The sequence below is a fragment of the Microcebus murinus genome, chromosome 26 (assembly GCF_040939455.1).
Source record: "Microcebus murinus isolate Inina chromosome 26, M.murinus_Inina_mat1.0, whole genome shotgun sequence".
Lineage (NCBI taxonomy): Eukaryota > Metazoa > Chordata > Mammalia > Primates > Cheirogaleidae > Microcebus > Microcebus murinus.
Genome location: NC_134129.1, coordinates 20,844,050 through 20,865,124, shown reverse-complemented (window position 1 = coordinate 20,865,124; position 21,075 = coordinate 20,844,050). Strand labels below are relative to the sequence as shown.

General features: G+C 45.1%; 1 protein-coding gene across 4 annotated transcripts in view; it reads right to left on the bottom strand.

Moving 5' to 3' along the window:
- ATP8A1 (ATPase phospholipid transporting 8A1) overlaps positions 1-21,075 on the bottom strand; it is a 231,557-nt gene that overhangs the window by 11,803 nt on the left and 198,679 nt on the right. For all 4 annotated transcript variants that reach the window (XM_075997957.1, XM_075997956.1, XM_075997959.1 and 1 more), the window contains 3 exons: positions 19,733-19,840; positions 3,259-3,347; positions 2,416-2,508 (listed from right to left, as the gene is read on the bottom strand). In XM_075997957.1, coding sequence (XP_075854072.1) covers positions 2,416-2,508; positions 3,259-3,347; positions 19,733-19,840 — 290 coding nt within the window. The remainder of the gene's footprint in view (positions 1-2,415; positions 2,509-3,258; positions 3,348-19,732; positions 19,841-21,075) is intronic.

Sequence of the window (21,075 nt, the reverse complement as noted above, 5' to 3'; positions counted from 1 at the left end):
CACGCCCATCACTAGGGCTTATTTTCGGGGTAGGGCTTCTACTGTGCACATGCTCAGACATCCTGCTGGGGCTTGTTTTATGGGTATGTCTTATTTTCGGGGAAACATTGTGCAAGGAACTCTGCGAGGTGAATTTTCAGGTGAAGGGGGAAGGTGGGGGGGAGGACAGGTGTTCTCACTCCCGTCGTACACAGGTATGCAGGGCACGCAGTTAGAGAGAGGGTCAGTGCTTTGCCACGTTAGCAGCGGCAGAAAAGTAGCAAAGGGAAGCAGAACCGTGAACGACTGGGAGCAGGGGCTCCAGGCCTGGCTCTGTCACTTGTAACCTAGGGGACTTTGTCTCTCTAAGCCCCGGCTTCCTCATCTGGAAACTATGGAGATGATGGGTCTGTTACAGGTTGGTACAGGGATTCCAGGAGGTGGCACCTAAAATGCAAATGAAGCACCTGGAGCCTAGTGAGCTCTCAGCACAGGTCGGTGCTACTGTTTTCAGAAGGGAGGCACACACTAGCGTGTGACCCGTAGGAGCTGAGGCCCCGGTCTCAGCCTGGGTCCCCAGTCTGGTGCCTCACTCCGTCATGTCAAACTGGGTAAACACCGTGAATCAGATTAAAGTGATACAGACCGTGTTTCCCCGAAAATAAGACCCACCCGTAAAACAAGCCCCAGAAGGATTTCTGAGCATTTGCACAGTAGAAGCCCTACCCCAAAAATCAGCACTAGTGATGGGCGTGGCTATGAAAATCAGCCCTAGAGATGGGCGTGGCTATGAAAATCAGCCCTAGTGGTGGGCGTGGCTATGAAAATCAGCCCTAGTGATGGGCGTGGCTATGAAAATCAGCCCTAGTGGTGGGCATGGCTATGAAAATCAGCCCTAGTGGTGGGCGTGGCTATGAGAATCAGTCCTAGTGATGGGCGTGGCTATGAAAATCAGCCCCAGTGACGGGCGTGGCTGCGCAGCGCATCTGCACAACCCATGTGTGTCGTCGCGGAGCGGGAAAGAACACGAGCAGCCCTTCTCATCTGCCCCGTGAGAGCTCTAGTGCTCCACAGGAGAGGTCGGGGCCAGTGGTTCTAAAGGAAACAGAGTCGCAAGACATTCAGGATGGGATTCGGGGTTTGGAGAGTGATGATGGTATTCCAGAAGAAGACGCCTTCACTCTATTTGAATAAATGTAGATGGTTGTGCTGCATTCAAAATAACATAACACATCCCCTGAAAATCAGCCCTAGGGCGTCTTCTTGAGGAAAAATCAATATAAGAGCCTGTCTTATTTTTGGGGAAACTCGGTACCAGGGTTCAGACATTTCCTGTGGTTTAGACAAAACTTTAGCTCACTTGAGCACGATGAAAGAGAAAACAAAACAAAACAAATTCCCGGTACTATCTTCATAACTGTGTTTTATCACAGACTGCTTTCAACTGATTTTAATTCCTTTTTTACAATGCTTTCTGAATTTGGTGAACTCAATTAGCTTTTTAACTTTGCTTTTCTTGGGAGGGGTGATGGCAGCAGTGAGGAAAAGAACACAGAAACATAACTTACTTCATAGATGATCTATATCTAGGTCAGTTCCTAATAATTACTGAATCATACATGTCTTTATTTTTTTTTTTTTTTGAGACAGAGTCTCGCTTTGTTGCCCAGGCTAGAGTGAGTGCCGTGGCGTCAGCCTCGCTCACAGCAACCTCAGACTCCTGGGCTCAAGCAATCCTCCTGCCTCAGCCTCCCGAGTAGCTGGGACTACAGGCATGCGCCACCATGCCCGGCTAATTTTTTGTATATATACATATATTAGTTGTCCAATTAATTTCTTTCTATTTATAGTAGAGACGGGGTCTCGCTCTTGCTCAGGCTGGTCTCGAACTCCTGACCTCAAGCAATCCGCCCGCCTCGGCCTCCCAGAGAGCTAGGATGACAGGCGTGAGCCACCGCGCCCGGCCCATACATGTCTTTATAGGGCAGTTCGTCCTATGTCAAACAGTGATTACAATTACGTCCTATTTTATTGTGGACACTGTTTCAAGCTAACAGTCTTTTTCTTCCCTTTCAGTTTAATAACACACTAAAATATTTGTAACTGCCATTTATGGAATGCTCATTAAGGACCAGGTACTGCGCTACGTGCTTAATAATAATACTCTATTCGGTTCTCACCACTAACCATGAGGGAGGTATTATCGCTCCCGTTTTATGGACGAGGAAATTGAGGCTCAGTGGCATTAAGCCCCTTGGCTTAAGGCCACACACAAGCTTAGAAAGTGACAGATCTGGTTTGCTTCCCAAATCTGTCCGCCACACTGCCAGCTCCCTGTTAACTGATAAACACAAGTTTACCACCCTATTTCCAACCACTAGCAAAAGATAAATTTAAAGTTCACTTGGAAAAGAATATATTCAGTGTGGGTCGTACCTTTTTCCAAGCACAACTGCTCCTGGGTCTTCAGATTTTGCCTCCAGCTCCTGAACTTCATCTACTAATGTTTTAAAAGCAGTCCTCTTGACACTGGAAAGAGAAAAAAAAAAAAAAAAAAAAAAAGGTTTGCATAGAAATACTCATGCAAAGAGTTTACAAAACGAGATGATGTCTGGTTTCTTATCATGCCGCTGCTAAGTACAAAGTAACCAGAGTATGAGCATTTTTAATAGAATCTAAAATATCATAGTAATTTTGATCATTAAGAATAATAGTCTTCAAGTAAATGGCCTAGGTTTATAATATTAAAACTCTCACAGTTATTAAATAAACATCATATAAATTAACTTAAACCTTTTATTGTGGGAAGAGATAACATTTTAAAAGTTATAATCCTGAGATAAACTTCATCTCTTCCATTCTGTATTTTATATAGGTTTAGAATCGGGTGAGCAAAAATATTCCGTTTCATAACTATTTAGAAGAACATGTTTGGAGGTAGTACAATTTTTTTCTTCTACCTCGTATGGGTTTGGGGGGCTAATTTTTTTTTTTTTTTTAAAACATACTCTCTGATGTAATTTTCTCCAACGTAAATGCACTTTTCTCTGAGGTTAATGGAAAACTACCTGCTTTACTTCTCGTTTGGTCTTTTAAACTAGTTTAGTTTTCCAGCTCCTGAATCTAGTTCCCACCTTTTTCATCTTTATTTAAAATTAGTTAATTTTACTAGTTCCTGTCCTGCAAACTCTCCCTGCCTGGGTTGATGTTACGACTAGAGAAGTCTGAGGATTAATATGCGTCTGCATTTCTGTGCGTACGGCCAGCTATCATACTTACACCTTATACACCACGTCGAGGAGGAGAGATGCCACGGGAATAAAGAACAAGCCCATCCAGAACACTCCGGAACCAAACAGCATAGCTGCCTGCAAAACCGTCGGGGAAAAAACGTTAACTTGAAAAACAAAGAAATGCATCGTTTTTCGCCTAGTTTTCACATCACTTTAAGAACACCATTCTATGAGAGAATATGCAATAAACTCTGATTTCGAACTTACGAAATACCTGGCATTAAAAGCTGAATGCGTTAAAATGTGCATTTACTGAATCTCTTCTTCCCTTAAGTAGCTGACAGAGCACAGTTGTATGGTGCACCCCATCTTTTCATATTTCACATGAAATCTGTAATATTGTGCTCAGTGTACGACGTTATAATAAACCTTGACCTTCTTTTACAACTTAGAACACCAGGATCAATCTTTTTGAGCAAACTTAAAATATACTCTGGATTAAATTCTCTTATAATAATATAACTTGTAAGATAAATAATAGAAACTAAGTTTAACTATTTCTGGCAAGTGAAAATTAACTTTGCTTTTGTAAAGTTGCAGGATACTTAGAAATCATCCAGATAAATCATGACTATAGTATAATCAAAATTATGATATTTACGCAAATAATTTGATTATTTTTGGTTAATAGTAATATTAGGTTAGGGATAATCTTAATTTTTGTTCAGTGATTTATATAACTCATATCAGTGCAGGCCTGTTATTGCTAAAGTCAAACCAAATATGTATGTAAAACCCAAATAAAATTATATTAAAAATAACTTTAATGATTTCTTTCTATTAAATCCCAAATTGGTACATCATAGGCTTTCGGGTTGCAAAGAAAATGATTCTGTGATTAAAAAAGTAATAAATTCTATTAGTTGCTTGCAATTATAATAAAAAATACCTCTGTAATACAATTACACAGCACTTAAAAAGAATTGTGTTGTACAATAAAACCAAAATAAATATTTTAGTCTCACTTCCTTTAGTCTATTTGTTTGTTAAGAGCAAATCTGTAGGACATATTTAAATCCATAAATGTATTGTTATAATTCCATTAAAAAGCAGCCAACTAAAGCGTGCACATTTACATTTTACTGAAAATCATTCAGGAATTAAAAAAAAATACAGGTATGGTTCAGGAATTAAAACAGATCTTGAGTTTAATTCTTCTAGGCAATTCCACATTTACACACAAACGGTCCTAAATCGATCAAACCTTTACCAAATATAAAGATTAATTTTAAATTATGTTTCAGGTTCCCTGTTCCTTTTGACTCTGAACTAAGGAACTCGTGAACCTCCGTTTAAATTTTTTCTCCATTTTACCACGGGCTCATCGCCGCCGTGGGCTCAAGCGTGCTAAGGTTTTTGTTCACTACGCAGGATCGAACAGCTTTGAACGCCGCGAGAGCCGTGTCAGCACGCGATTCCGCAAAATTTCGGGAAAGTGAATTTTGCCACGTGGGCTCGAGGAATAGCCCCCCCCCCAATTCCAGGCACCAGAGAGAGGACAAATATTCCCATAAAAGTCACTTCGTTTAAATAAGCAAAACATGATCTTTGACGGGCTTCCCGACATCCTCAATAGTGAAAACCAATAGCAGCTGTGCAATCGGAAGTGTCTGTCAAGGAGGGGGCTTTTCTTTAGATCAGAGGAGGAAGCCTTTCTTAGTTAGGTAGCAACTGTATAAAAAAATAAAAAAAAACAAAAAAAAAATAATTTCTTTTTCCTGCTGGGGGCAGAAGGCAAGATAAGATTCCAAGTCATGTAACAACGAAGAATACCCCGTTGACTTAATTTTTTAATATATTTTAATTTGCCGGAGGGGTGGGGGAGTGTGCAGGGGGTTGCAAGAGAAGATTTATTCCTGCCTTTGCCACCTTGCATGCAACGTCCGCTGGTGGAAAATTCTGGGCTGCCCATTCTGCCCATTGTCATGCTAACTATGAAAGCCACCATTCAGCCCACCGGCCTTTGGCTTTGCAGAACTGAACAACAGGCATCCAGGGGAGAAAAGTTTTTCTGAGTCATATCTGAAAGCCTGTCAGATTTTTTTTTTTTTTTCCTTTCTCCTTTGCAGAGTTAATCCAAACCTAAGAGATTTAAAGCCGACATTCGCATGGGGGACAGAGAGTCTCTTTGTATTTTTTTGGGTGAAGAGAGGGGAAGAAAAGTCAGATCCCACGGAGGTATTTCCTTCCTTTCTGCACAAGCAAGCCTCCCCCCCTCCACGGAGACGGGCTTGTCTCTAACGCCTCACACGGCCCAGTCGCACGCAGGTCAGCCGGAGCCGGGACCCGCGCACAATGCTGGGGACAGGGCCAGGCTCCCGCCGCCTCCCAGGGCCGTTTGCAAATGGCCCCTAACACGGGGACAGGAGGGCCGTGCCAGGGCCCCCCTGGCGCTCCTCCCTGAGGCCCGTGGAACCCAGTCTGCCACAAAAGTGGCTCCTGGGGATGAGAGAGAGAGAGAGAGAGAGAGAGAGAGAGACAGAGAGACAGAGACAGAGAGACAGAGAGAGAGAGACACAGAGAGAGAGACAGAGAGAAAGACAGAGAGAGAAACAGACACACACACAGAGACACACAGAGAGAGGGGGGAGAGAGAGAGAAACAGACAGAGAGAGATAGAGAGAGGGAGACAGAGAAACAGAGAGATGGAGAGAGACAGAGAGACACACACACAGAGACAGAGAAACAGAGTGAGATACAGAGAAAGAAACAGAGATAGAGACACACAGAGAGAGACAGAGAGAGAAAGAGAGACACAGAGAGAGAAACAGAGAGAGACAGAAACAGAGAGAGACAGAGAGAGAAACAGACACAGAGAGACACACAGAGAGAAACAGAGACACAGAGAGAGACACAGAGAGACAGAGACAGAAACAGAGAGAGACAGAGAGACACACAGAGAGACAGAGACACACAGAGAAACAAAGAAAGATAGAGACACAGAGATAGAGACACAGAGAGATAGAGAGACACAGAGAGAGACAGAGAGAATGAATCACCGGGGCGCTGGCATTCTGGGACCAGGCCCAGGGCCTGACCAGACGGCTAAGGGGGTCACACACCCCTCCTGACCCGACGGGGCGCCCGCCAGCACCGCCCCCCATGTGGGAGAAGACGCTGAGACACCCTGGAGGGGCCGTGCCCGGTCTGGTGGGGGAAGCGAGGCGGGCAGATGGCCACCCGCCCGGGAGCCTTCAGTGCCGGAGTAGCCCCTTGGCCTGGCCGGACGTCCGCACCTTGAGCCTCAGAGCGGCCCGCCGAGACTCTCGCCCTTGCACACCCACAGACGCCTTTAAGAGATGAGGCCTCCCCGGGCCCGGCTGGGGCTGCTTCAGCCCAGAGATCGCAGAAGCGTCCACTCTTATCCGCTGACGACACCGATCATTATTATTATTATTATTTTTATTATTATTATTTGAGACAGAGTCGCACTCTGTTGCCCAGGCTAGAGTGAGTGCCATGGCATCAGCCTAGCTCACAGCAACCTCAGACTCCTGGGCTCAAGCGATCCTCCTGCCTCAGCCTCCAGAGTAGCTGGGACTACAGGCATGCACCACCATGCCCGGCTAATTTTTTCGCTATATATTTTTAGTTGGCCAATTAATTTCTTTCTATTTATAGTAGAGACAGGGTCTCGTTCTTGCTCAGGATTGTCCATTTATTTATTTTTTTATTTTTTATTTTTATTTTTTTGAGACAGAGTCTCACTCTGTTGCCCAGGCTAGAGTGAGTGCCGTGGCATCAGCCTAGCTCACAGCAACCTCAGACTCCTGGGCTCAAGCGATCCTCCTGCCTCAGCCTCCCGAGTAGCTGGGACTACAGGCATGCGCCACCATGCCTGGCTCATTTTTTCTCTATATATTTTTAGTTGGCCAATTAATTTCTTTCTATTTATAGTAGAGACGGGGTCTCGCTCTTGCTCAGGCTGGTCTCCAATTCCTGACCTCGAGCAATCCTCCCGCCTCGGCCTCCCAGAGTGCCGGGATGACAGGCGTGAGCCACCGCGCCCGGCCCTGAGTATTCTTTTTTTTTTTTTTTTTTAAGATTTCTTGATTTATCTTTAATTTAAGCAGTGGCAGCTTAGACATTCCGTCAACATCCATCCTGGCATTATTAGTAACAGTCAGCAGCCACTTCTCTGTAGGGCTTCCTTACTTAACCTGAGAATCTATTCCACGACACAGATAACACAGTTGTTGTCTTCCACTTGTTTTGCAAGTCCAACCAGTTTCCTTCCTGGAGTTTTCTTCTGTGAACATAAAGCTTTTTAAAGCGAGGTTTCCCAAACATATTCACCGATCACGGCACACGTTTTTCCCCCTAGACTAACATCCCACACAACTAATTTGTGGGGGGACAGGTAATGAAACGGCTCCCGTGGGTTCTTTTAAAATGACAACAGCGCTACCCAAAGCTAACAGGACGCCGTGTGGCAGGTCACGTTAATCTGCATCCACACCCGAGGGGATCACCCAGGCTGCCAAGGGTGCTGCTCACAGACTGTGCCCAAAACACGGGAGCCCAAGGCTGCTCTGTACTTGGAAAGCCCTTCCTGCACTCGGAGCTGGGTGACCGTGGCGTAGCAAGAATCCTTTCCAAACGACGGCTTGGGGGGCCGGGTGCTCTCTCCTGTGTTGCTAGCGTCATAATAATGAGCGTCTCACACCCTGAGTGTCTACCGGCTTCCTCCACGGCTCCTGAGAGTGGACCTCTCCTTTTTAGCCTTCTGGCCCGCCGACACCCTGGCACAGGGCCCTCCACAAATCTCAGCTGGACTGAGCTGAACCCGCCTCCGCTATGTGACGCGTTATTAATTTCTGCGTCCAAAATAGGGCAGAACACCCAGAGAACAGCTCGGGGAGAAGGATGTTTCAGATAAAAGCCCAGGATGTTTGCAATTAGCTCTCAGCAGCTTTTGGTTACTCGGAGACAAAGAGAGCCCCTTGGCTTGGGAATTGTCCCAAACAAACAAACAAACAAACAAACAAACAAACAAACAAATGGGAATTTTAGAAAACACGCAAGCTAGACACCACCTGACAGTGTTTACGTGCATCTGTCCCTTGCACGTTTCTGGGGGAGAGGGGTGGCGAGGGGCTGAGAAAATAAATGGCTAAAAAAAGATGCAGGGGGAAAAAAGGAGGAAGAACTAGCTGGGACGTGGATCAATCAGAAGGTAATTTTTTTCCCTAAAAATAGTAAAATTTGACTATATATATATATATATACACACACACTGAGAACAGAACAGGCAAAAGAAAACAGTCTTTCTAAAAAAGCGTGGGGAGCACTAAAAAAAAAATGTGTGGTTCTCAAACATTGTTTTCTAGGAATATAGTTCCCAGGGTAGCAAAAATAATTAAGAACAGAATTTGTTTTATTTTAATCTTCCGTATTGTGCTATTTAAGAAACTTAAAAGCAACAGAAAAATGAGGATAGTATTAGTAACAAAATAGCTTTTTATTAGGAGACACAACTTAAAAATGTTACTGCATACATTGTATAAGACAGGGCACAGAACCTCAATGATCAATATTTCCACTTGTTACGTCATTCTTGTAGGTTTTTATAATTTGGTGATGAGACAGTGTCTCATTCTATCACCCTGGCTAGAGTGCAGTGGCATCAGCCTAGCTCACAGCAACCTCAAACTCCTGGGCTCAAGCGATCCTCCTGCCTCAGCCTCCCGAGTAGCTGGGACTACAGGCGTGCGCCACCATGCCCAGCTAATTTTTCTATTTTTAGTAGAAATGGGGTCTCACTACGGTGCTCAGGCTGGTCTCGAACTCCTGGCCTCAATAGTTCCTCCCACCTCAGCCTCCCAGAGTGCCAGGATTACGGGCCGTGAGCCAGTGTGTCCTGTCTAATCTTTTTAAATTAATTCATCAATCGATTAATTAATTAATTTATTTTTATCTTAGCATGTTACGGGGGTACAAGTGTTAAGGTTACATATATTGCCCATGCCCCCCTCCCCATGCCTAATCTTTTAAAAACCGTCTCATACAAGTATCGACAGTTTGGTTACTCATAATCGGGTCTGTAAAACACAATGACCTGTATTTCAAAGCCGTGTAAAATGACTTTTAGAAAACTCAAAACTTCAGAAAGCACTCAGCTACGGAAAAGCACACAAAAGCTGATACGTGAGTTCTGTAGAAAAACGACTGACTTCCATGGGCGAGACTTTGAGCTGCTCCCCAACTTACACCTTTCCCCCCATCTTCCTTAGAAGGAACCACCTTGATCCTTGGCTGGACACCTTTTCCTCCAGCTTGAAGACCACACTCTTCTGGCTCTCTTGTTGCAGATAGTTGTGGCCATGCCATTATTAGCTTCTGGCCAAGGAGATCTACGTAAAAATGCAGTGGCAAGGCCGGGAGCGGTGGCTCACGCCTGTCATCCTGGCACTCTGGGAGGCCGAGGCGGGAGGATCGCTCGAGGTCAGGAGTTCGAAACCAGCCTGAGCAAGAGTGAGACCCCGTCTCTACTACAAATAGAAAGAAATTAATTGACCAACTAATATATATATAGAAAAAATTAGCCGGGCATGGTGGCTGGCGTGTGTCTGTAGTCCCAAGCTATTCGGGAGGCTGAGGCAGGAGGATCGCTTGAGCCCGGGCGTTTAGGGTTGCTGTGGGCTAATAATGACGCCACATGGCACTCTAGCCGGGGCGATAGACACTGTCTCATCGCAAAATTATAAAAACCTACAAGAATGGCGTAACAAGTGAAAATATTGATCACTGAGATTCCGTGCCCTGTCTTATATACAATGTATGCAGTAACACAACATTTTAAAATTGTGTCTCCTAATAAAAAATATTTTGTTACTAATAATACTATACTAATACTATACTAACCAGGAACTAGTGCCCGGCGGCACTAGTGATGGGCGTGGCTACGAAAATCAGCCCTAGTGGTGGGCGTGGCTATGAAAATCAGCCCTAGTGATGGGCGTGGCTATGAAAATCAGCCCTGGTGATGGGCATGGCTATGAAAATCAGCCCTGGTGACGGGCGTGGCTGCGCAGCGCGTCTGCACAACCCATGCGTGTCGTCGCGGAGCGGGAAAGAACACGAGCAGCCCTTCTCATCCGCCCCGTGAGAGCTCTAGTGCTCCACAGGAGAGATCGGGGCCAGTGGTTCTAAAGGAAACAGAGTCGCAAGACATTCAGGATGGGATTCGGGGTTTGGAGAGTGATGATGATGTTCCAGAAGAAGACGACTTCACTCTATTTGAATCAATGCAGATGGTTGTACCGTGCTAAAAAAAAAAAAAGAAAATAACACATCCCCTGAATATAAGCCCTCAGGTGTCTTCAGGAGGAAAAGATAAATAAACAGAAGACCCTGTCTTGTTTTCTTTGGGGAGACATGGTAGAACTGTGAAAGTCTGCCGGTCTTAGTTACTGCAGGCGCACGAGGACCGTGAGCGATGGCATGTTTTACTGGACGGGCTGACGACCACCGGCTCCTTGAAGAACATCTGACAAAGCTTTGGGTGGCGACTCCCTCCGGGCTGCTCGGCCGAACACAGCAGCGTTGGACCAAACCCCGTGTACCCCAACTCTGCCCAACACCGTCCACACTCGCTGGCCGGCCGGGCAGTACAATACTCCAGGCCATTTGGGCAATTAGAAGCTGAGAGATGAATGAGGACCATTTCAGCCAGGAAATTCCTGCTATGGAAAGTAATTTTTTTTTTTTTTTGAGACAGAGTCTCACTTTGTCGCCCAGGCTAGAGTGCCGTGGTGTCAGCCTCGCTCACAGCAACCTCAAACTCCTGGGCTCAAGCAATCCTCCTGCCTCAGCCTCCCGAGTAGCTGGGATTACAGGCATGCGCCACCTCGCCTGGCTCATTTTTTCTATATATATTAGTTGGCCAGTTAATTTCTTTCTATTTATAGTAGAGACGGGACTCGCTCTTGCTCAGGCTGGTTTTGAACTCCTGACCTCGAGTGATCTGCCCACCTCGGCCTCCCAGAGTGCTAGGATGACAGGCGTGAGCCACCGTGCCCAGCCTACGGAAAGTTAATTGATGACGTTGCATGAAACAGGTGACACAGCGAGATTCACGGAAATCGTGCCGCTAATGTAGTTTACGAATGCCTCGCCTAGCGGGGTGAGAACCCAAAGCGTTCGAGATTTTCACCGTTGTTTCAGAAAGGCTTTAGGAAGCTCAGCCGAGAGACCCGAGATCTGGTACCACACATGCTCGTCCCTTAACTTCAATTTCCTTCCGTGGTTTATGGATCCCTTAGGCCGGGGAGAGCAGAAACCGATCGGGCTCGGAGGACTCGGTGCTCGTCTGCAACTCCATGGTAGACTCGAACGCTCTGCCGACACGGACCTCCGGGTGTTGATCCCCCTACGAAATGATCCTTGAGATGGTTTTCTTATTTTTTTTATTTTTTAAATCAGGCCGACTCATCATATGGGCTCTAAAATATTTTCTTCTAGAAATTAAAAAAAAAAAAAAGAAAAATACCCAGGGAGGTTCTGGAGATAAGTTGGAAAAAACCAGGCCAGCGGGTGTGTTTATATGACATAGTGCTTGTCCCCTGGGCTCGCCTTGCCCCATAAATTGTGCTGGTGTGAAAAAAACACAAGTCGGGTCTGGGAAAAAAATAAAAACTAATAATAAAACAACAACAACAACAACAAAGCCCTCCCCTTAAATCACAACCATATTTGGGAGAGGAGAGGAAGACCGGGGCGTGGTTAAAGTCACCGCCAGGTTTGTTTGCACGATTTTCGAAAAAATTTTTCCCTAAGTCGTTTCTTACAGTCTGTGTGCATTTTCCAAGTGTCTACGACGTTCGCATAACCCGTCCCTGCTCCTCCCCTCCCCTCGGCCCACCGGCATGCCATAATGATTTCCTTCTGAGCAGTTAAATCATTTCAGTCGTTCGATGCAGTACTGGGGTAACTTGCTAATCGTTGTCACTTGGACGAGTATCATGGGCAGCGAGGCAGAGTGACTGTCACAGAGACAGAGAGCAAAGCTACAACAGTAGGGACACGGAGGAATGTCTCCCCAGACGGGAACGCCCTGCCCACCCGCCGAGAAGGAGCAGCAGCTCAGCTCCGGGTTGGGGCTGGGGCAGGAGGCACCCAGCCTGCGCTGAAGCCGGAGATGTTTGGGAAGCAGCTTTCTGGTCCCTGCAGCGGGGGCGGCTGTGGGCTGGGCGGTATCCACAGGTGACGACCTGCTAGTGCACCAGCCACATGCCAGTAAGGACTCTGTCGCTGGCATGGACGGTAAAAGGGCTTCCTTTTCTTCTCTTTTCTTCCTCCTTTCCTTCCTTCCTCCCTCCCTCCCTCCCTCTCTCTTTCTCTTCTCTCTCTCTTCCCTTCTTTCTTTTCTTTTCTCTCTTTCTTCTCTCTCCCCTCCCTCCCTCCTTCCTTCCTTCCCTTTCTTTCTTTCTCTTTTCTCTTTCTTTTCTCTCTTTCTTTTTTCTCTCTCCCCTCCCCCTCCCTTTCTTTTTTCTCTTCTCTCTCTCTTCCCTCCCTCCCTTCCTTTTTTTCTTTCCTCTCTCCCCTCCCTGTCTTTCTTTCTTTCTCTTCTCTCTCTCCCCTCCCTCACTCCTTCCTTTTCTTTCTTTCCCTCTCTTTCTTTTCTCTCTCTCCCCTCCCCCGTCTTTCTCTTCTCTCTCTCTTCCCTCCCTCCCTCCCTCCTTCCTTCCTTCTTTCTCTCCCTCTCTCTTTCTTTCTTTCTTTTCTCTATCTCCTCTCCCTCCTTCTTCTTTTTCTCTTTCTTTCTTTCTTTCTTTCTTTCTTTCTTTCTTTCTTTCTTTCTTTCTTTCTTTCTTTCTTTCCTTCCTTCCTTCCTCTCCCCCTCCCTCCCTTCCCTCTCTTTCTTTCTCTTTTCTTTCTTTCCTTTTTTCTCTCTCCCCTCCCTCCCTCCCTGTCTTTCTTTCTCTTCTCTCTTCCCTCCCTCCCTCCCTCCTTCCTTCCTTCTTTCTTTCCCTCTTTCTTTTCTCTATCTCCTCTCCCTCCTTCCTCTCTTTCTTTTTTCTCTTTCTCTCTTTCTTCTCTCTCTCTCTTTCTTTCTTTCTTTCTTTCTTTCTTTCTTTCTTTCTTTCTTTCTTTCTTTCTTTCTTTCTTTCTTTCTTTCTTTCTTTCCTTTCTTTCCTCTCTCTCCCCTCCCTCCCTCCTTCCTTCCTTCCTCTCTTTCTTTCTTCTCTCTCTCTCTCTTTCTTTCAACAGATTCTCACTCTGTTGCCCGGGCTAGAGAGCCGTGGCGTCAGCCACGCTCACAGCAACCTCAAACTCCTGGGCTCAAGCGATCCTCCTGCCTCAGCCTCCCGAGTAGCTGGGACTACAGGTATGCACCACCAGGCCCGGCTAATTTTTTCCATGCATACATTAGTTGGCCAATTAATTTCTTTCTGTAAAAGGGCTTTAAAGCTTTAAAATTGGTAAGGCCAGGAGAAAAGCCACCGTGGAGGGGGAAAGAAAAGACGAAAGGAGAAACGGAGAAGGAACATACTCAGGAGCCGTGTGGCCTTGAGAAACTGATGTGACCACCCCGTGTCTGTGAGATGTCTAATAGGACCCGCCCGCCTCACAGGTGATGCTTGAACACGAAACGAGCAAACACGCGACAAGCGCTTCCGCCAGGGCCCCGTGATAGCTAAGTGGCAGCCGCCCAACATTCTCTGATGACTGAGTTTCCCATTTCATCGCTTTTCTTAATGAGACAGGTATTATTGATACTAATACTGCTATTAGGAAGAGGCAAGAAGCTAGGATCGAATTTCTAGGATGCAATCTCTATAAATGGGGTTGAGGGAATTAGGCAGGTGCTGAAAAGTGGGAATTTAAAAAAAAAATTTGGGCATTTGTTAAAAAAAAAAAACAAACAAAAAAACAGAGACACAGGACCACTTTTCCATCTGGCTAACTCACGGAAACTCTGCAGGGCCCCGGGCGAGCGGGGAGGTAGCGGACCAGCTGGATGCAAGGAAGACGGCCACAAGATAAAGAGAGTTTCCACTTGAGAGGGAAAAACAGCAGGGCGATGGACCCCAATGAGAAGGTGCCGAATTCTTTAAAATTTCAGAAGAAACCCATGGCGACTGGAGAGAAATACCTGGGCTGAACGCTCTCTGGGTTGCTGGCGATTTCTCTGCTCACCACGAAGGTCTGAAATAATGGATGTAACGGAAGCAAAGAGCGTGCCCGGCACGAAACACAGTACCTGGAGACTGTACACAGCAGGTGCACAATTAGCGTCCGCTCCCTTCCCGAGCGTTGATAGAAACGGCTCTGTCTACACACGGTGGGACTGAGACGATAAACCGGAAACGACTGCCACACGCCCTGATGGAGGTGTGACTGTCCATGGAGCCGAACACGGAGGCTTGACACCTGTACATGTGAGCTGCCTAGTTTGCACGACTTGCACCCCGAGAGCCGGTTAACGAGAGTGATCGGTCCGAGCCCTTTCGGCATCTAAAGCGTTCCCCCAAGAGGAGAGAACACAGCGAAGAGAAGGACCCAGGAGGGTCTCGGTCTTAGGAACCAGAAGGCGGCCTCGCAGGTGCCTTCAGAACCTTCCGGAAGGTTCCAGCACGGAGCGGGACAGGGCTGCCCTCCTTGTTCCGTCTGCCCCACCTGACCCCCCGGCCCTGCTAAGTGTTGGGGCAGACAAAACGCGCTCTCGCCCACAGTCGGCCGTGCCGCTTGGGGAGGGGCGGCTGCCAAGCCAGCACGGGAAAGTGGCGGCACCCACGGGGCGGTCTTCCGATGGGACACCCCGCCCGCCGGTGCTCACGAGGGAAGGGGCCCGCTCGGGCGTGCAGCCCTCGGGACAGCCTCGAGTGGAGGGGGCGCTCTGGGCTGGGCTCCACAGCGCACTCGGTACAGAACACGCTCGGTCGGCCGGCGCTGACACTTACCCGTGAGCTGGTGTCACTTACATTGCATTTTAGTGTGTATGTAGCGTATACACAGTATGCAGCGTACACTATATATATAATTGTATGCTATATAGTATATATACACTATACACTATATAAACACTAATATGTAATTGTATACTACATAGTATGTATACACTACACACTATATATATGATTGTATGCTATATAGTATATATACACTATACGCTATATAAACAATTGTATACTATATAGTATATATACACTATACACTATATAATTGTATACTATATAGCATATATACACACTATATGCATAGTATATATACACAGTGTATATATATACTATGTATATATATACTGTATATATATACTATACACTATATATAATTGTATACTATATAGTATATATACACACTATATGTATAGAATATAGTATATACAGTATAGTATATATACACTATACACTATATACACACTATATAAATTGTATACTATATACCTTATATGTATACTATATATACACTAATATATAATTGTATACTATATAGCATATATATACTATACATATAATTGTATACTATATAGCATACATATACACTCTATGCATAGTATATAGTATATACAGTATAGTATATATACACTATATATACAATAATATATAATTGTATGCTATATAGCATATATACACTCTATGTATAATATATAGTATATACAATATAGTATATATACACTATATACTATATATACACTAATATATAATTGTATACTATATAGCATATATATACTATATAGAATATATATACTTATATACTATATATAGTATTTATACTATTAGTATATATATACACTATAGTACATACATAGCATATATACACTATATGTATAGTGGATATATAGTACTATATATACTGGTATATATAGTACTATATATGGTACTATAGTATAGTGTCCTATATGTGTAGTATATATACTATATAGTATATATACTATATGTATAATGTATATACACACATCATATGTATAGTATATACACACACGCTATATGTATATAGTATAGTATATATATACACTATATGTATATAGTATATATACTATATATAAATGCAATACTATGATATGTACCAATATATGTAATACATAATATATTGCAATAACTCTATTGCTATGAAAGTTAACAGATCAATAAAAGGCCGATTCTGCACATATACATTTAGATACTGGAACATAAACGAATTTTTCACATGTATATATGCATGTGTGTACATACTTACGCATTTGGCTATTCTCTTGAATGAGACATAGAATTTCAAGATATAGAAGTTCAAGTTTGGAAAGGTGTGAACCTAAGAATAGTCACTTCTTTCTGAAATGAGCTGGGTTGTAACGGAACTAGTGACTCTATACCTACAATGAAGATGTTAAAAACTGAATGTGGCTACTACCATGTTGTTTCAAGACCTATGACTCGAGTGCTCGAGAAACAGTTAAATGAAGACGGTCTTCCCTTCAGAATCTGCCTGGCATTCTTGTTGCAGCTTTCTTATGAAGTTGTTGTGAAGCTCATTTACAAATACACCACCCACCAAAATGCTTTGCAAGCACTAAATTTAAAGTATTACCATGTTTCCCCGTAAATAAGCCCTACTCATAAACCAAGCCCCAGCAGGATGTCTAAGCATGTGCGCCATAGAAGCCCCACCCCGAAAATCAGCCCTAGTGATGGGCGTGGCTATGAAAATCAGCCCTAGTGATGGGCGTGGCTATGAAAATTAGCCCTAGTGACGGGTGTGGCTATGAAAATCAGCCCTAGTGACGGGTGTGGCTATGAAAATCAGCCCTAGTGGTGGGCGTGGCTGCGCAGTGCATCTGCACAACCCATGCGTGTCGTCGTGGAGCGGGAAAGAACACGAGCAGCCCTTCTCATCCGCCCCGTGAGAGCTCTAGTGCTCCACAGGAGAGATCGGGGCCAGTGGTTCTAAAGGAAATAGAGTCGCAAGACATTCAGGATGGAATTTGGGGTTTGGAGAGTGAGGATGATGTTCCAGAAGAAGACGACTTCACTCTATTTCAATAAACGTAGATGGTTGTACCGTCCTTAAAAAAAAATAACACATCCCCTGAAAATAAGCCCTAGGGTGTCTTCTTGAGGAAAAATCAATATAAGATCCTGTCTTATTTTCGAGGAAACACGGCATTTCTTTTTTTTTTTAAATAATAAAACAGACTTACATTTGGACAAGCTAGTAAAGTCTACAGCTGAATTAACCCATTCTTTGTATTTTCACCGGACCACCAGCTATTTTTTAGCACTATATTCAAAGTAGCAGTAGTAATAAAGCAACAACAAAGAGATCCTGTGTCAGCACGTCCCACATGATGGGAGTACTGACATTCATTTCACTGTGAATTAAACACAGTCTCGAGAGATGATATTAAGTTCTGTGTTTGGCTAATACTGGGAATGCCACCGGCCGAGGCAGAATTACATTTGGCTGGCAAAAAGCCAGCCGAACCTCACACTTGTCTTAGAAGTAGGTGGTCAACAACTCCGTTCTTGTCATCAAATCCGCGGGCCATGGTTGCTTACACCATCTGGGTCTGAAAAATCTCGTATCACCCATTTTGAAAATAAAATAAACATCAAGAAACGACCTAAAACGAGGCAAAGACGTACGTACGCGTAACGAACGAAAAAGGTATCGGATTAGCATTGACCGCAGGAAAAAAGCAGGTCCAATCAGAGCACATCCCATAAAAAAAAAAAAAAAGAACGGAACTGGATCTTCCAAATGGCATCGTATAGAGCCATCGATTTTTATTTCTTTCAGGAGAAAAAGGGACTCAGAACCCAAGGTAAGGAGAGGAGACGCCTGCACAACTTTCTCTCTTTTCTTATAATACATGCTGCATGCACGTTTTCTAGGGTTCACAGGACCATGTTTCAAAACAAGCCTTCATTTTTTTATTTTATTTTTTTTTATTAAAAGGAAGCCCACGCTCCCTGACATGTCTGGTTTTGCTGTAATAGTATACAATGCCTCTCTCCAGTAAATTCAACCACGAAAAGTTTTTCTTACATGTGTCTGCACGCTGCTAATTTATAAAAAGGCAGGATGCTGTCAGATAAAATTTCACGAAAATGATCTACAAGCCAGACTGTCAGACGTGAAAAAGGTACTCGGGCAGTACGTGCTTGCACACCCGGGAAAGCAGTCCTGCAACTGTGGTAAAACAAGGTCCTGCAACGGGGCTCACGTGACTCTGATTTGCAAGTGACTGTGAGGTCACAGGAAATCCTGAAATGCTTCCCACATTTCCTTCTGTACATTGCATGTCAAATTTCCTGCAACTGAGATCATAAACCCTCCTACTGCAGGAATCTCTTCTGAAGGAAGGGAGAGCTCTTCTGATACTCCTCCCTACGAGCACCTAATCACTCCATTCCTGCCCGTGGAACAAGAAACTGGGAGACAGAATCGAAAACGGGCCGCTGTAAGGCTGCAACGACAGATGCCCCGATTCCTTCAAGATGAAAACCAAACCGCTCTCATGAAGACAACTCCCAACAGCACACTTAATCTGGCGATAGCGTGCTTTTCTTTAGAATAAGAGATCAGAACAGAAAACGACAGGCTGTCCTAGAGAGAGACTCACCATGTCCCCAAATCTCTCATCCAAAAGGTATTTGTGAAATTATGGTCGAATGTAAAAACAGCATCTTCTACTTAAGGCATTCTTTTTTTTTTTTTGAGATAGAATCTCACTTTGTTGCCCAGGCTAGAGTGAGCGCCGTGGCCTCAGCCTAGCTCACAGCAACCTCCAACTCCAGGGCTCAAGCGATCCTCCTGCCTCAGCCTCCCGAGTAGCTGGGACTACAGGCATGCACCACCATGCCTGGCTAATTTTTTCTATGTATATTAGTTGGCCAATTAATTTGTGTTTTTTTTTCTTTTTTTTTTTTTTTTTTTAGACAGAGTCTCACTCTGTTGCCCAGGCTAGAGTGAGTGCCATGGCATCAGCCTAGCTCACAGCAACCTCCAACTCCAGGGCTCTAGCGATCCTCCTGCCTCAGCCTCCCGAGTAGCTGGGACTACAGGCACCGTGCCACTGTGCCCGGCTAATGTTTTTTTTTTCTTTTTCTATTTTTAGTTGTTTGACTAATTTATAGCAGAGACAGAGTCTTGCTCTTGCTCAGGCTGGTCTCGAACTCCTGACCTCGAGCGATCCTCCCGCCTCGGCCTCCCAGAGCGCTGGGATGACAGGTGTGAGCCACCGCGCCCGGCCTACTTAAGACATTCTTCGCCACGAGATTCGAGCTCCTGACGAAGCATGTTTTATGGTCCTAGCTATGCTTGTGAAAGGGTAAGTCGTTAACATTCTGGTAAAAGAAAATGTTCGGGTTTAAAGCATTCTATCGAGATTTACCAGTCACAACTGAGGAACTTAAACGGTCAAATACCATTTTTGCATTAAATCGACAAGACGGAAAGATCGTGCCGAACGGTGGAAGTTCATTGCTGAAAAGCAACGTTTAGGGCTCTGTTGGAACGGGGGCTATTAGCATGGTTACCTCTCCCGACATGTCCGGCGCCATGGGAACCGCGGGCCACAGGGACGAGTAGATTCCAAAAAACACCACCCAGAGCGCGATGCTGCCCCAGATTGCAATGTGGCTGAACTGCAGAGCAAGGAAACAGCAGTCAGGTAAACCGAGCACACGAGCAACGACGGACACGTTCACAGATTCTGTGATTACCCTCTTTTTATTTTATTTTTTTTAAATTTCAGGGTTTTTATATGAGGGTGCAAGCATTTTGGTTGCATTTTACATCTTTGCCTCTCCCCAGGGAGGAGTTAGAGGCATGCCCTTCCCCCCTCTGTGATGCTCACCTTTAGTTGTTGAGTTTACACCCCGAACCCCCTAATCCAGGGGTCCTCAGACTTTTTAAACAGGGGGCCCAGTTCACTGTCCCTCAGATGGTTGGAGAGTGCGCACCGTGGGCCCGGGACGAGCCGGCTGCTAAGCAGGACAGGCAGCAGCAGCAAAAACACCCAGAGGAGGGCCGGATGAATGTGCTAGGCGGCCCACAAGTGGCCCGCGGGCTGTAGTTTGAGGATGCCTGCAGATCCCTGGGGAATATCACTACCATGTGAGCACCTCACTGTTGATCAGTCAGTGCCAATTTGATGGCGAGGACATGTGGAGCCCATTCTTCCAATCTTGTGATACCTCACTTCGGATAATGGGCTCAAGCTCCATCCAGGAAAATATAAGAGGTGCTAGATCATGGTCATTTGTTTGTTTGTTTGGTTCCTCCCCTTTCCCCTTCCCTTCCTTTCCCTTTCCTTCCTTCCTTCTCTGTCTCTCTTTCTTTCTTTCTTTCTTTCTTTTTCTTTCTTTCTCTTTCTTTCTATCTCTCTCTCTTTTTTCTCTCTCTTTCTCTCTCTTTATTCTCTCTTTCTTTATTCTCTCTCTCTCTCTTTATTCTCTCTCTTTCCTCTCTCTCTTTCTTTCTTTCATTTATTTATTTAATGACTGTCTCACTCTGTCACCCGGGCTAGAGTGTCGTGGCATCAGCCTGGCTCACAGCAACCTCACACTCCTGGGCTCAAGCGATCCTCCTGCCTCAGCCTCCCAAGTAGCTGGGACTACAGGCACGCGCCACCATGCCCGGCTAATTTTCTCTATTTTTAGTTGTTTGGCTAGTTACTTAGTTTTAGTTGTTTGGGTAATTTTCTTTCTATTGATAGGAGAGACAGGGTCTGGCTCTTGCTCAGGCTGCTCTTGAACTCCTGAGCTCAAGCAATCCTCCCTCCTCGGCTTCCCAGAGTGCTAGGATGACGGGTGTCAGCCACCAGGTCTGGCCCTTCTTAATATATTATCAAATAATGTGAGTATCCCAGGAAGCCGGG